At 35.3% G+C, this 14,428-nt stretch overlaps 2 protein-coding genes across 5 annotated transcripts in view; one reads left to right on the plus strand and one right to left on the minus strand.

Moving 5' to 3' along the window:
* LOC128218510 (DALR anticodon-binding domain-containing protein 3-like) overlaps window positions 1-3,695 on the minus strand; it is a 31,724-nt gene extending 28,029 nt beyond the window's left edge. For all 3 annotated transcript variants that reach the window (XM_052926182.1, XM_052926181.1, XM_052926183.1), the window contains exon 1: window positions 3,529-3,695. In XM_052926182.1, coding sequence (XP_052782142.1) covers window positions 3,529-3,684 — 156 coding nt within the window. In that variant the 5' untranslated portion in view covers window positions 3,685-3,695. The remainder of the gene's footprint in view (window positions 1-3,528) is intronic.
* Window positions 3,696-3,740: 45 nt separating this feature from the next.
* LOC128218040 (protein phosphatase 1H-like) overlaps window positions 3,741-14,428 on the plus strand; it is a 28,976-nt gene continuing 18,288 nt past the window's right edge. For both annotated transcript variants that reach the window (XM_052925554.1, XM_052925555.1), the window contains exons 1-4: window positions 3,741-4,089; window positions 8,423-8,690; window positions 11,620-11,718; window positions 13,130-13,255. In XM_052925554.1, coding sequence (XP_052781514.1) covers window positions 3,839-4,089; window positions 8,423-8,690; window positions 11,620-11,718; window positions 13,130-13,255 — 744 coding nt within the window. In that variant the 5' untranslated portion in view covers window positions 3,741-3,838. The remainder of the gene's footprint in view (window positions 4,090-8,422; window positions 8,691-11,619; window positions 11,719-13,129; window positions 13,256-14,428) is intronic.

Raw genomic sequence — 14,428 nt, forward strand, 5'->3', positions numbered from 1 at the left:
TGCAAGATACAAGACATAATATTTTCTATTTAAAGACGGGTAAATGATTACAAGTAAACATTAGCTCAATGAGCTATATTCAGACATGAATAACAAACATACATAACATATTAAAAACATGCCAATGAGCTTGTGACCTGGAAGTAAAGGCATATAGTTCGAAATTAAGGTACAAATATTGGAACATTTTTTTTTGCAAAAGCTGTTCCTTTATTATATTCATGCATACAATTACAAAAAGTAAGATAGATTTGAACACTGAACACAGTGAAAACATTAACTAGTTTTCCCTGCTGACTATGGTACGGTTCTAACAAGTTCAAATACCACTGCAAAATGGTCAGTTCTTTCAATGGTATAAATTAAAGGAAAATCGTATACATTTAAATACAGAAAAATTGTAATAAGCATTTATATACATGGGAATACAGCATGGTATATTGATGTGTAGTTGGTAAAAATGTTAAAATTCATCTAGCTTGATAGGAAAAATCTTTGCAAGGTGTCACTAAGAGGATGATTGTATTGAATTCATCATGTAATTTAAATACTACTAGATTTTGCTATTATTATTAGAAACAGTAGCATACAAAAGCATGGTTTCTCGCATGATAATTTCAATCCCTACCCAAAGGAAACCACCCAAACCTTTGCCTGCCACTGTTCTGACAATATCAGTATCTACCAATTTGTTAGTATGTTGGTATATATTAAACACCCCTCAAACACAATATAGTATGAAACCAAGCCACACCAACCCCCTGCCCATACTCTTTTGTATATATATACGTATGAACATTAAAGCGTTTTCAGTTTTTTCTGTTTTCCAGTAATTCCACCGACCCATTTCCTTTCAATTTTTTTTCTTTTTGGGTAAACTCAAACCGGAAGTATCTTAACTGAAATTTGATTGGCTGACAGGATATCGTGTGAGCCTATGTAATTGATGGGTTATGTACAGTTCCTACATGAAAGTGTTATATGTAATGAATGTTCATTGAGTTTTCAAGTTTACCCTTTTATTAAAAAATCAGATCATTTTAAATAAAAAAAAACATCCTCCAAAACGTTTTTTCTGAGCTTTGATGAATAGGGTCCTAAGGTTCGTAAAACAAGATATAAAATACACTTAGCCTACGAGTTTGCAGACAAGTTATTAAATACCAATCAAATGTGCCTAAAGGCTTGTTATAACGGTATAAGACAAAGTTCTCAGCAGGGAATCTAAGATCAGATGAGTTTAGTGTTTTCATATCCATGACACATGTATCTTATTTCTTATATATAATTATTATACTTAAATACATTATATATGAATTTTCTACATTATTGCAATCACAGTGTATATTTCCAAACCAATATAACATTATAACATTCTCCTCTTGAAAAAATACATAATTTTATACCTTCCCAGGTGAAAAATCCCATTTTACCATATATACAGGGCTTCTAAAAACCGGCAATTTGCTGGTCTGGACCGATTTTGACCAAGCCAGACCGATTTCAGTTTCAAAAAGTGTAAAAAAATCTGTCCGAAATTTTCTCATTTTTTTTATAATTTCGGTCCAAAACGACTAGGCCAGTAAAAGTTGCAGAAATTGTAATACACAAATATTCATGGGTCATTCACAAATTCAAAATTACCCCCAATAAAAGTGTCCTAGTTACCATCGGAATGATGCGACCACTTGCTTTTTATGTTATGCTGAACACTCGATATCTGTTAATTAGCAGACGCTTGCAATTGGTCCTATCACGTGTATTGGTAGGTCGCAGAACACAAATTATGTGTTAATTATGTGCTTGCAGCTATCCTGATTAAGTGTTAAAACCGGTCTATATTTTCACATGGCAATATGCTATGTCATCGTCGATCATTACATGATATATCTGTTTGTTGATTACCAAACTGTTAAATTTTAATTGTTATAGAGAAGCAATGCTGGTTAAAAACGGTTTTAATGATAAATGCAATTGACATTGTTAATCCGCGAAAGCATTAAAATTCCAAATTAATTAACCTAATCAAATAGGATATCAACAGCGACATGCTTGATTAACTACAGAGTCTGATAGCTGAGTGTGCCGCTTAAGTCATTTTAATTCACAGTAATGAAAAATTCAGTGTTGATATCAAACTTATAGCTTGTAGCCCCAATTATAAATCTAGATATATACTATTATTGAAGATTATCAGTTGAATGTTGACCCACTATAGAAGCATTAAGCAAATAAATTACAATACTATTTCCTTTTTGTCATCTGACTGCTTCACGCCCGCCGCAGTTAGTTACGATCGCAGTCGTTTTTGTTAGAAACGCCGCAGAACTCGATGAGAATCTCATTTGAATTAAGCTTGTATCAATGACAATCTAAATCAGCTTTGATGGTTCTAGAGCCCTCTTACGAATTGCCACATCGGGAAAAAATATTGAATACATGTCGCGAAAATGTGTGACATTAAATGAATCATGTTAGTATTTTTTCCCTTTTTGCCAAAACTACGCTATTTTTCTCCTATAATACAGCTCACCACCATTCCGTTAAAAGTGGGAAAAACACTAGCGTAGATTCTGCTGACTTGATGTTTAGTATTGCTGGTGTTCCTGTACCAGTTGCAGGTGTACCCAGCAGCTCTTCATTGCACCTGATCTCTAGCTTTGATGTAAATTGCTTGGTGTATACCTGGGATTCAGTATATATCCTTACTTCAGACCATAAGGTATCTCTGTAGAAAGGAGTCTTCCCAAAATTGTAAAAATTCTGCCTGTCCACCAGACAGTTACTTCAGATTTTTTGCCTGTCCAAAAAAATATTTGCCTGTCCGAACAAAATGTCATTACATAAAGAGTAAAAAAAATAAATGTCAACTGTTTTTAATGCTTTCCTGATTTAATTCACAAAAAACAACAACATATAAACACTACATGGACATTTCGTTAAGTAAATACAAACACTTGGTAATGCAAAAATACATTTAAACACTGCCGCCAATAAGGTCCTTTTTGTTTTTTCGGTCTTTCGTTAATTTAGATTTTGATTGTACCTTGTTGCAATTCAAGAATCAATCAAAACAGTTGTAATAAAATGACGTTACTGATGAATCGCATTTATTCAATTATCCACGGCAATCAACATCATGATTGCTGATATCGAAATTGCCGACTTTTGGCGATGTTATGCGACGCCAATATCTGTATGGGATCAACTAACTACCCAAGGGGCAAATAATCGCTATCTAGTTGTCTCAAAAATATGTCGGTCATCCGGTCATTTTCGAAAGACCTGCCAGGCCAGTACAAAATTTGTTGGGCATGTCCGGCAGACCAGCACATTTCAGGAAGACTGCATACATGTGTGCCAGATGATGACATGATTGACATGATTGAAACAAAGTTCCGAGATTGTGTGTTCAGTAAAGTTTGCCAGTAACAATGATTCGATTTCTAACATACTGTCTCAGTCAGATTATCAACGGCCACAACCAAGATGGGTAGATCGCGAAAATGCATGACAAAACAAAATTACCTCGTTTTTCTCTTTAGTGAAGGGTCCATTAGGAACAAATAAATCACCTAAAGAAAACCTATTTGTCCTTTGAACTATTGGTAGCCTTCCTTGTTCTAAACCGTGCTTTTTAAATACCTCTGCTACTAAAATCTTAACTTTTAGTAGAATCTCCATGGGCGCCGCCATATTTTAACTTGGTTGTTTTCGGATATTATCGTTCAATAATTCGATCAAAATTCTACTTTCACTTCCGCAATGCAATGACAGATAAAATGAAAGTAAATTCTGATATCTGTAATTGATTCAATGAAACATTCAAGAAGTCAATATGCTTGGACGTTTTAAAGATGCCACATTAAATGCCATGGGTAAAAAGAACGAGAAAACTGGGATCGAAAAAGATGAAAGTCAAAGGACTAGGCAAGGGACTGATAAAAAACCAGAGAAATATATTAACGGCAGGCCCTACTTTCTTGGACTTAGTGCTGATGAAGTTCAGTCATCCATTGACTTTGCTATACGACCGATATTGAAACCACGCAAAATTCATGATATGCCACTTTTTGCAGGATACGCTGAGTAAGTGCAGTCATTCCTTACAAGACGAGTTAAATTCTATACTGTAAAAATGCAGCCTCCTCCAGGATGAAACTATTACCCCCCGTTTTAAGGTACATTGTCTTGGCTCACCACAAAATGCCATCAATTTAGTACAATGCATGAATCTGACCTTTCTGACATAAAACCTTTACACTCTATAGTTCACCTAAATGAATGCCGGCATCTTATGATTTTTATACACATGTATAGGATATTTATAAAAAATATTTAAAAGTATCTCTGAACTCTCATTATTGCTGCTAGGACACTCACTTGAACAGTAGTTTGGGATATACCCTGTGAGTGACAGTGGTTTGGGATATACCCTGTGTGTGACAATGGTTTGGGATAGGGCAGATTTCACGTTTTGGTGACCAAAAAGTTCCCGGCGAATATTGATTTTTAAAATTTATTGCAGATTTGTGATTTCAACATAATCTTTTACAGCAATTTCTTATCTATCATATTTTAGAACATTTGCAATGATTTATTCATGCATTTTTATAAAAAAAGAATTTTGTATCACCATACCATTTGTGCTAGTGTTACAATATTGTCAGTAAAAACTTGTTTTTTTTTAATATTTTGATTCAAAGAAGTATTTTGTCTTGCACTAAATGGTTCATTTATCTATAAAACAGATTGTACAGACAAAAAATAAAGATTGTTTCGTTTTTCTCAAATAAATTTATTGAAACAAACCCTAATTGGACAACAAGACAGAAAATGCTTTTTGCAAACATAGGTTCTCTTTTTATATCAGATCAGATAAGCTATAAACATAAATGTTTTGTTGTGGTAATATAAATGTCTCTAGTATGGTGCAATTATCATTACCTTTGATATTAAACATATATATTATAAATTGCTAATTGCAGTATGTGCTAGTGTTACCACAAAACAGAAGGAGTAACATTAGCAGTATGTCACATTAGCAGTTGGACAGAATGTTTCACAACAAATTAAAATACAGACCTACCACAGACTGTTTGAGCTTGATACAGTATAAAACAAACTATATAAATGATTGATAAACACGGTCAATTGATAATCACAAAAATTCTTAATTCTGTCCAATAAATAACGATATCAAACACAAAAGCGGTATGAATTCAATATAAACTACGTACCTAATGAATGAATACTTACAAACGATAGTTTACAGACGACATTGTTATGTTCGAATAATTGACTCTGGGAAAGTCATCAAATTTCAACGATTTTCTTGCTTTATTAAGCGCTTGTCTTAATGCTAGCGTGACATAATGTTAACGTTACATCGAAGGACAGAATGAGCCAAACTTGGATTAAGTTTTTATCAACGGTATTCACCACTATTTTTATCATTTCAATGTCAACTGTGAACCAGTCCAATATAAAAGTAATCGCTACCCGGATGTTAACCCTCAGTCGGTGTAAATTATTCACGAATAGAAAAGGTGCTATCGTCATGCTAAAATGGGACAGAATCGATTTTGAGTAACATTAACACATTTTTAGACCTAAAAAACTTTATGATCGGGAATGACCAATTTCTTGTTACATGCAATACTGTTTTTATCCGACACGTAGTCTTTGTTTTCAGTGATTTAATAAAGGTGTGTTTAGGCTTAAAACAGTTAGCAGTGGATCATGTCTGCTAATGTTACACAACAATTCGAGGACAGATTACCGTAACGTTATCACCATGCGCAATTACCGAAAATTTAAGTATATTACGAACGAAATTCAATCATTTTAGATATATTATTGTTTTAATTAACATTTCTTGCAAACATTATTCAACAGACAAGAATAAAATACTTACCAGATGTTACTGAAAAGCATCCTCAAAAAAGTGGTATATTGGTACCGGGAAGATTTTCTGTCTTTTTTGTCCTAAATATCGGCATATTTTTACATTTTTTTACCTTATTTAACACAATATTTTCATTATTTTAATACAAATCACTTCTATTAGGTGTTCTTATTGGGTTGGGAAAGGCAATTGCTGTATATATGACGTTGACATGCAATAACAATAAATGAAAGCAAATGGGCCAAATAATTGCCTTTTTTGTGAAATCTGCCATAGACCCTGTGAGTGACAGTAGTTTGGGATATACCCTGTTTGTGACAGTGGTTTAGGATATACCCTGTGTGTGACAGTGGTTTGGGATAGACCCTGTGAGTGACAGTAGTTTGGGATATACCCTGTTTGTGACAGTGGTTTGGGATATACCCTGTGAGTGACAGTAGTTTGGGATATACCCTGTGAGTGACAGTGGTTTGGGAAACACCCTGTGTGTGACAGTGGATTGGGATATAGCCTGCGAGTGACAGTAGTTTGGGATATACCCTGTGAGTGACAGTGGTTTGGGAAACACCCTGTGTGTGACAGTGGATTGGGATATACCCTGTGTGTGACAGTGGTTTGGGATAGACCCTGCGAGTGACAGTAGTTTGGGATATACCCTGTTTGTGACAGTGGTTTGGGATATACCCTGTGTGTGACAGTGGTTTGGGATAGACCCTGCGAGTGACAGTAGTTTGGGATATACCCTGTGAGTGACAGTGGTTTGGCAATATTCCCTGTGTGTGACAGTAGTTTGGGATATACCCTGTGAGTGACAGTAGTTTGGGATACACCCTGTGTGTGACAGTGGTTTGGAAATATACCCTGTGTGTGACAGTGGTTTGGGATACACCCTGTGTGTGACAGTGGTTTGGGATACACCCTGTGTGTGACAGTGGTTTGGAAATATACACTGTGTGTGGCAGTGGTTTGGGATAGACCCTGTGAGTGACAGTGGTTTGGCAATATACCCTGTGTGTGACAATGGTTTGGGATAGACCCTGTGAGTGACAGTAGTTTGGGATATACCCTGTTTGTGACAGTGGTTTGGGATATACCCTGTGAGTGACAGTAGTTTGGTATATACCCTGTGTGTGACAGTGGTTTGGGATATACCCTGTGAGTGACAGTAGTTTGGTATATACCCTGTGTGTGACAGTGGTTTGGGATATACCCTGTGAGTGACAGTGGTTTGGAAATATACACTGTGATTGACAGTGGTTTGGGATATACCCTGTGTGTGACAATGGTTTGGAAATATACCCTGTGTGTGACAGTAGTTTGGGATATACCCTGTTTGTGACAGTGGTTTGGGATATACCCTGTGAGTGACAGTGGTTTGGAAATATACACTGTGATTGACAGTGGTTTGGGATATACCCTGTGTGTGACAATGGTTTGGAAATATACCCTGTGTGTGACAGTAGTTTGGGATATACCCTGTGTGTGACAGTGGTTTGGGATATACCCTGTGAGTGACAGTGGTTTGGAAATATACACTGTGATTGACAGTGGTTTGGGATATACCCTGTGTGTGACAATGGTTTGGGATAGACCCTGTGAGTGACAGTAGTTTGGGATATACCCTGTTTGTGACAGTGGTTTGGGATATACCCTGTGAGTGACAGTAGATTGGTATATACCCTGTGTGTGACAGTGGTTTGGGATAGACCCTACGAGTGACAGTAGTTCATGGGATATACCCTGTGAGTGACAGTGGTTTGGCGATATACCCTGTGTGTGACAGTGGTTTGGGATAGACCCTGTGTGTGACAGTAGTTTGGGATATGCCCTGTGTGTGACAGTGGTTTGGTATATACCCTGTGTGTGACTGTGGTTTGGCGATAGACCCTGTGAGAGACAGTGGTTTGGCGATATACACTGTGTGTGACAGTGGTTTGGCTATATACCCTGTGTGTGACAGTGGTTTTGCGATATACCCTGTGTGTGACAGTGGTTTGGAATATATCCTGTGAGTGATTTACTCATAGGGAAATCATCTGTCAGTCACAACATTTTGTTACATGTTTTTAATGTTCCAACGCATTTACCATTGTAGTGCCAATGAGTGGAAAAAGGACATAATGGAATTACCAGGCTTCTGTTATAATATACAGTGGTTTGCATTTAAATTTACAAATAATCACGTATGAAATGCCATATTCATTCAAAGCAAACCATAAAATGATATATTTTATAAGAAAAAAATGAAAAAAAAACTCACTTCTATATATATACTAGTACATCCTGAAAAATCTGGCTTGCAGTCGACCCTACCCATCAGTTTTGTGCAGTAGGACCCAATTTTAATCCCAAACTGTGCTTCCCAAATGAGGTCTTCTTTTTTCTATACAACACAAATTAATTATACAAATTGAAATAACAAATTATAAATAAGAGTATTTTGTTTAGCTCCTTATGAAGAACTTGAACCATTGACCTAAACATTTGACAAACAGTTTATTTTTTCTTTTCCAGATGTTTAAATGGTGGAAAGAGTGACTTCAATGAAGACAATAGTTATGCATGTGAAATGTGCATCAGATCCCAGTTAGCATCTAGAAATAAGGAGCGGTCAGCCAGTGTTGGCAGCCCTGTGGCAATGTCTCATCCTCAACATGACCACAATGGCAGCATCAGACATCCAGGTGCTGTCGCTTCCTGTAGTAAGGAGTACCATGGGGCTGTGAACTGCAACAGCAATTTAGATTGGATAGATGAACCAAAGAAAGAAGTTGCAAGCTGGGTCAGTTTTTTCTGTAAAAAACCTTGAAATTAAACGTTTGTTAAAAGATAATTCTGACAAACAATATCCTTAAAAAGCATAGATATCTTCAACTTACAGTATCCAACTCTAACTCAAGAAGTAACCACTAACATGGTATCAGAATACAAAAATTCTCAAATGTTTTAAGTTAATAAATATTGTATTTTTCATTTTTTAATTTCAACAATTTTGAACTTAATTTCGAATTGTTGTCACATAAATTTGAACAATAGGAAGTGCTTAATATGATTTATTCTCATACACAGACAGCTGTCACATATAACTGTTAAGTTAGTAAAATATATCAATGTGAAAGTTAACTATATATCAGTTTATTTAGTTTTTAACAAGGCTTTCAATAAAATCTGGGTAATTAGAGTGTGGATGTCGGTTGATGGGTGGTTGATAATTTTGGCTTCAAACTGGTGGTTTGGTGGTTTCGGCTTGGTAACATGAGTTGGGATTGACATAAACATGGAGTTAGTGCTTAAATTTGGTATGTAGAAAGCTCATATGGAAATTTTCCTTGTGATTGCATTTAGGGTGTGTGGGTTCAATGTCACTTTTACTAAAACTAAAAAAGTGGCTTTGACTCAATAACTTTAGTTAGGACTGATGTATAGTGATGAAACTCACATGTGGCATGCTGATATGATGACATACCTTGCAGGCGTGAAGTAAAATAACATCTATTATAAATGGTTCAATCTGGTGTATTTCTTGGATCAATTTATAGCAACTGTTGATTACTTGTAAAACTACCCAATTGTCTATAAACTAAATAAATAAATACAAGATTTTGAAATGCATAAAACACTGTCATAGTTGCACAGTATTTGTTACACAGTGAACAGTTTACCTCATCATAGTGACTGTGTATCCATGGAAATGTGCTGAACAACGGAGGGTTGAATGAACCTTGTTCAGGGATCTTTGTACGGAACGATCGTTTGGGAATGTAAAATTGCCTGACTGATTTGGCCTTCCATTATTTAGCAGAAGCTGATATACTTGTTAATATATCTAGATCTACAGAGTTTATGAGGAAAGTCTTGATTAAATTTGATAAAAATACCATAATGTTTGTTTTCTTTGGTGTTAATCAAACAATTAAATTATTTTCCAAAATATTCAATTAATTGTACTATAAAATACCTCTAAAGACACCGATTTGTTTGTGTTTTTTCACATGAAAGTTTCTTACCTTTGAAGGCAGAATATGAGACAATAAAATTTATTAATTGCAAGTGTCTTTTATGTGTGCCATATCAAGGTCATGTTTGGCCAATAATCTGAGGCTCCTGGTCATAAACTTGAGAAGGGTTCAGAGGCGTTACAGATTATCAATGGTTATTCTGTAACCAAGTTGATCTTCACCATAAAAAGGCAAATTAAATTTTTACCCCGCACCTGAAAATAATGGATGGGTGGCCGCCACCCCTGCCAACTCAGCCCCTACGCCTCTTTTGCAATGTTACACATTTTATTAACATAAGAAAGTCATTAAATTCATGGATCGACAACATAGTAATCAATAGCATACACATGATCATTTAATAATGGCATATATACATAAAATTCCAATGATATTTAAAAGCTGAACTAACAGGTTAAGTTTTGCTTAAAAAGGTGACACAACTGCACTTGTCAACTTTTACAATTTTACGTGTGTTCCCACAATTTCAAGAAAAATGATTCAAATCAATAAAATTAATACAACCTCGTCATGGTGAATCCAGGAGTGATTCTTAAACCACTGAGCATTAAAGGAATGCTGTTCTGGATTTTTTGGCTTGCCGAAATATGGGGGGGGGCAGCTGCCTCCACAGCCTCCATGCCTTTGCCTTTGGATTGTATTTGGGGTTCCTTTAATAACCAATTATCTAAAAGAATTTTTACTAGCCCAAATATGGAACCACTATGTATATCCTGTATACTATATATTATATCAAAATGTAGCAATCAAAATTCTATGTGTAGACTATGTGTCAAATCGCATGTTATTATTTTGTGCATAAGGGTTCGTATGTGAAAGTCATATCAGATAAAATTGTTTACGAGTTAGATAAAAAAAAATTGGAGGGCGATATTTTACTGGAAAGCCAAAAGTTACAAGCCCCATGCTTTAGGCATGTTGGTTATGATGGTTTGGGGCCTCGGTAGTCATGGTCAAGGTCAAGGTCACTGTTACTAAAATAAGAAAAATGGTTAGTACTGAATAACTTTAGTTAGGTTTAACATATTGTGACTTAACTTGGTATATAGGAAGAATTTATGGATACTTTTAATGGGATTGTTTTTGGGGCTCCTAAGGTCAAGGTTACTGTTTCTAAAAATACCTAGCAAAACGTTGGTACTGAATAACTTTAGTTAGAATTGACATACTGCAACCAAACTCAGTACATAGGAAGAGTTTATGGAGACCTTTCATGGGATTACATTTGGGGCCCCAAGGTCAAGGTCACTGTTACTAAAGATAGATAACTGTTTGGTACTGAATAACTTTAGTTAGGGTTGACATATTGTGACCAAACTTGGTAAGTAGGAAGAATTTATGGAAGACTTCCATCGAATCCTATTTGGGGCCCTATGGTCAAGGTCAAGGTCACTGCTACTAAAAATAAAAGAAAGCAACAGTTGAAACTAAAGTTCTTCTGTCAATCATTGAAAACCTGGTTTCGTCACATTGTGGCATTTCTTGTTTACTTTTTTATTTGTCTTTTTTTTATTGTTTTTGACTGACTCATATTACATCAATATTGTATTTGTTTCTAAGACAAAGCGGCATATAGTCGAGCGCACTGTCCTATGAAAAATTTGTTTAGTTAATATACTGTTGTAATATTTTCTGTATGGTATTTGATATCAATCAGATTCATATTTCATAAAGGTTTCTCCTTGTTGACAGGATGTGAGCGTGGAGGGGGTGTACTTTGGGATGTTTGATGGACATGCTGGCTACCAAACATCTCTGATTGCCTCCCGGACTCTCCATGGGTTGCTTCAGGTGAACTTTAGGGATAACAAAAATATTGTTTGTCAACAGTTTTGCGACTAACCCTTTTTTCATTGCCACCTGCCAATATTCTTAAACTACAAACCTCTTCTTGGACTATATTGACTATATTCATATTAAGTATGAAATTAGTAATATATACAAGTGATTAACCATGATTGCTCACAAAACCAATGATTGAAAAAATAATTATTATGGTTCAAGAGTCAATGTTATATCAGTGAAATACGCAGTCCTAATTGTTTAGCTTCTACAGGGAATCAAACTATTGACCCTGTTCCGTCTGTATTGCAATGATCAAGGCTTACTAAGAGACCAAAAAGAAACCCCATAGATGTCCGAACCTGGAAACTAGAAGCTGTAGCACAATGCATCACTTTAATTAGAACTAACCATTTCTATGCCTTTTGCTGCTTATATACCCTAACATCACGTGACCAAAACGGAATGATCCATTTCAACAAACCCTATGGGCAAAACCATTATATATATAACATACATTTAAAAGTAAGGGTGTCAAGTTTATCAATCTTTAGAAAAAGTAGTTAACCATCAAGAATATAACTTCTTTTGTATCAATTTGTGATTTAACAGCTTAGTTTGGACATTTGATACTAAAACCATAACAAAATCATCCCAAAGAAGTTATGAGAAAAAAGTGCAACTCGTAAGAAAAACAAATGCTCTATAAATGTCACTTTAACAGAAATGTTTATTTTCTGGGCTCCGAACTACATGATTCCAGGAACATTACAGTTTCTTCTCCATTTGGGTATATGGTTAAGTACCGTAAATGACTGGGGTTTTTTCCCTCAGATTTCGATGTAAAAAAAGGCCTGAGTCTTACAACCAGTAACAAGCTTTTGACAATTTTTTCTGAGGTTGATTTCTGGCCGAAATTGGCTCTTCAGACAAATTAGCTAAAAAAACTTCAGCGAACACGTTATCAATTACCTTTTGGGACATGTTAATGTGTAGTAAACATAAAAAATATCTACATTAAAGTTACATTAAAGTTATGGAAGCCAGAACTACAGAGAAATTAATGGTGAAAAACTAGTTTGTTTAGATGTATGTAGAAAGGGATGTCACTCGCGTCATCTCGACAGTTTCTTGCATAAATGTACTGTTTTTATAGGATGCCTTTGTTTATCAGAAGACAAAATGGTATTGACGGTAGAAATGATATTCAGAATACATTACCAAAAAAAAATCCAAACCTACCAACTCTATTTTTTGGTAGAAACAAACAATTCTATATCTTTTTAGTGACTAATACTTATTTCTCAAGTTTTTTATAAGTAAAGTAGTATAGCTTGGATATTTTACAATTTGAAGATATTTTTACTGAATACCAGGTACAAGCACCTGAATTGATGTAAGATTTACTGTTGTTTTTCAGGAGGAGTTGAACCAACTTTTTGATATTCTTGCTGCGGAAAAAAACACAAAATGTGTGAAGAAATATCCGGACATGAACACTGAAGACCTCATTGTTGGTGCATTGGAGGAGTCCTTTCAACGGATGGTTAGTCACATGCAGGCTTTATGCAGTTCCTGTAGATATTCCTTAATCCAAGCTTCTTAGACATTTTCTTTGCTGATCATTCCCTGAAACTCAACACATTGTCATTGGTGGCCAAATTTCTGTCTCACTGATGTTTTAGTATGCAATGTATTTTCATTACAAACACCTTTACTTGAAAGATACATATGTAATCTAGGCATGTAGCATAAACAAGTTTTCATAAATGCAAAAATAAAGATCGGTTTTACTAGGTAGTTTCAACACACTTGAATTTTATTCTGGCAGCAATGAAATATGACTCTGATTTACAGTTGAACACCTTTAATCCGAACTCGTAGGGACCGAAAAAAATATTTTGAAATAGCGATATTTCGGATTAACCATTTTCAGAAAATGACAGCGTTCACAAATTATATAAGACATGAAATACTAAGTCGTGAAGATTGCAATGTCGGTTAAACTTTACCAATACGATACATTCGGTTTGAGTGATCTTTCATATACAAAAATATTTGTTGATTCAGTGTTTAATAAATGACAAATAATTCGATATTATACTTCTTTATTAAAACAACATAAAACATTTAAAACAAAATGACAGCACATGTATGCATTCGGAACTTAGACAACAGCTACCTCCAGCCGGCCAATCATAGGCCTGTTAGTGTTTGATAAATCTCACACACAACTGTTTTTCTGTCGGATATTTCAACTGGTAAATCTCGTGCAAATCGTGCACCTACTTATGTTACAAGGACGTTCTTAATACTACAGAAATTTTTGTTTCCTGTGCTTTCCTGACATTTTTCTCATACAAAAGTATGGTACCGGACTGAGAAACAAACAATACACTTTCTGTTGTCTAAGTCGGATAGATCACGAGTAGCTGTTTGATATGGAATTATCAACTTGCTACACTTGCTGATAAATTCCATATCAAACGGCTACTCGTGATCTATCCTATACATAGCACAGATTGTTCGGTAACGGGTCGAGTAAACAATGCGGCAATCAAATCTGATGAGACATTTGCAAATGATATTCAGGTTGTATTAACCAGCAAAATATACACACTGCATCACCCAAATGAGTTGCTCATTTTCTGACATCAATGTTTGTAACATACGAGTGCTCAATGTCATTCTCAACCCCTTATTGTGCACCATTGTCACC

This window comes from Mya arenaria, chromosome 14 (assembly GCF_026914265.1).
Source record: "Mya arenaria isolate MELC-2E11 chromosome 14, ASM2691426v1".
NCBI lineage: Eukaryota > Metazoa > Mollusca > Bivalvia > Myida > Myidae > Mya > Mya arenaria.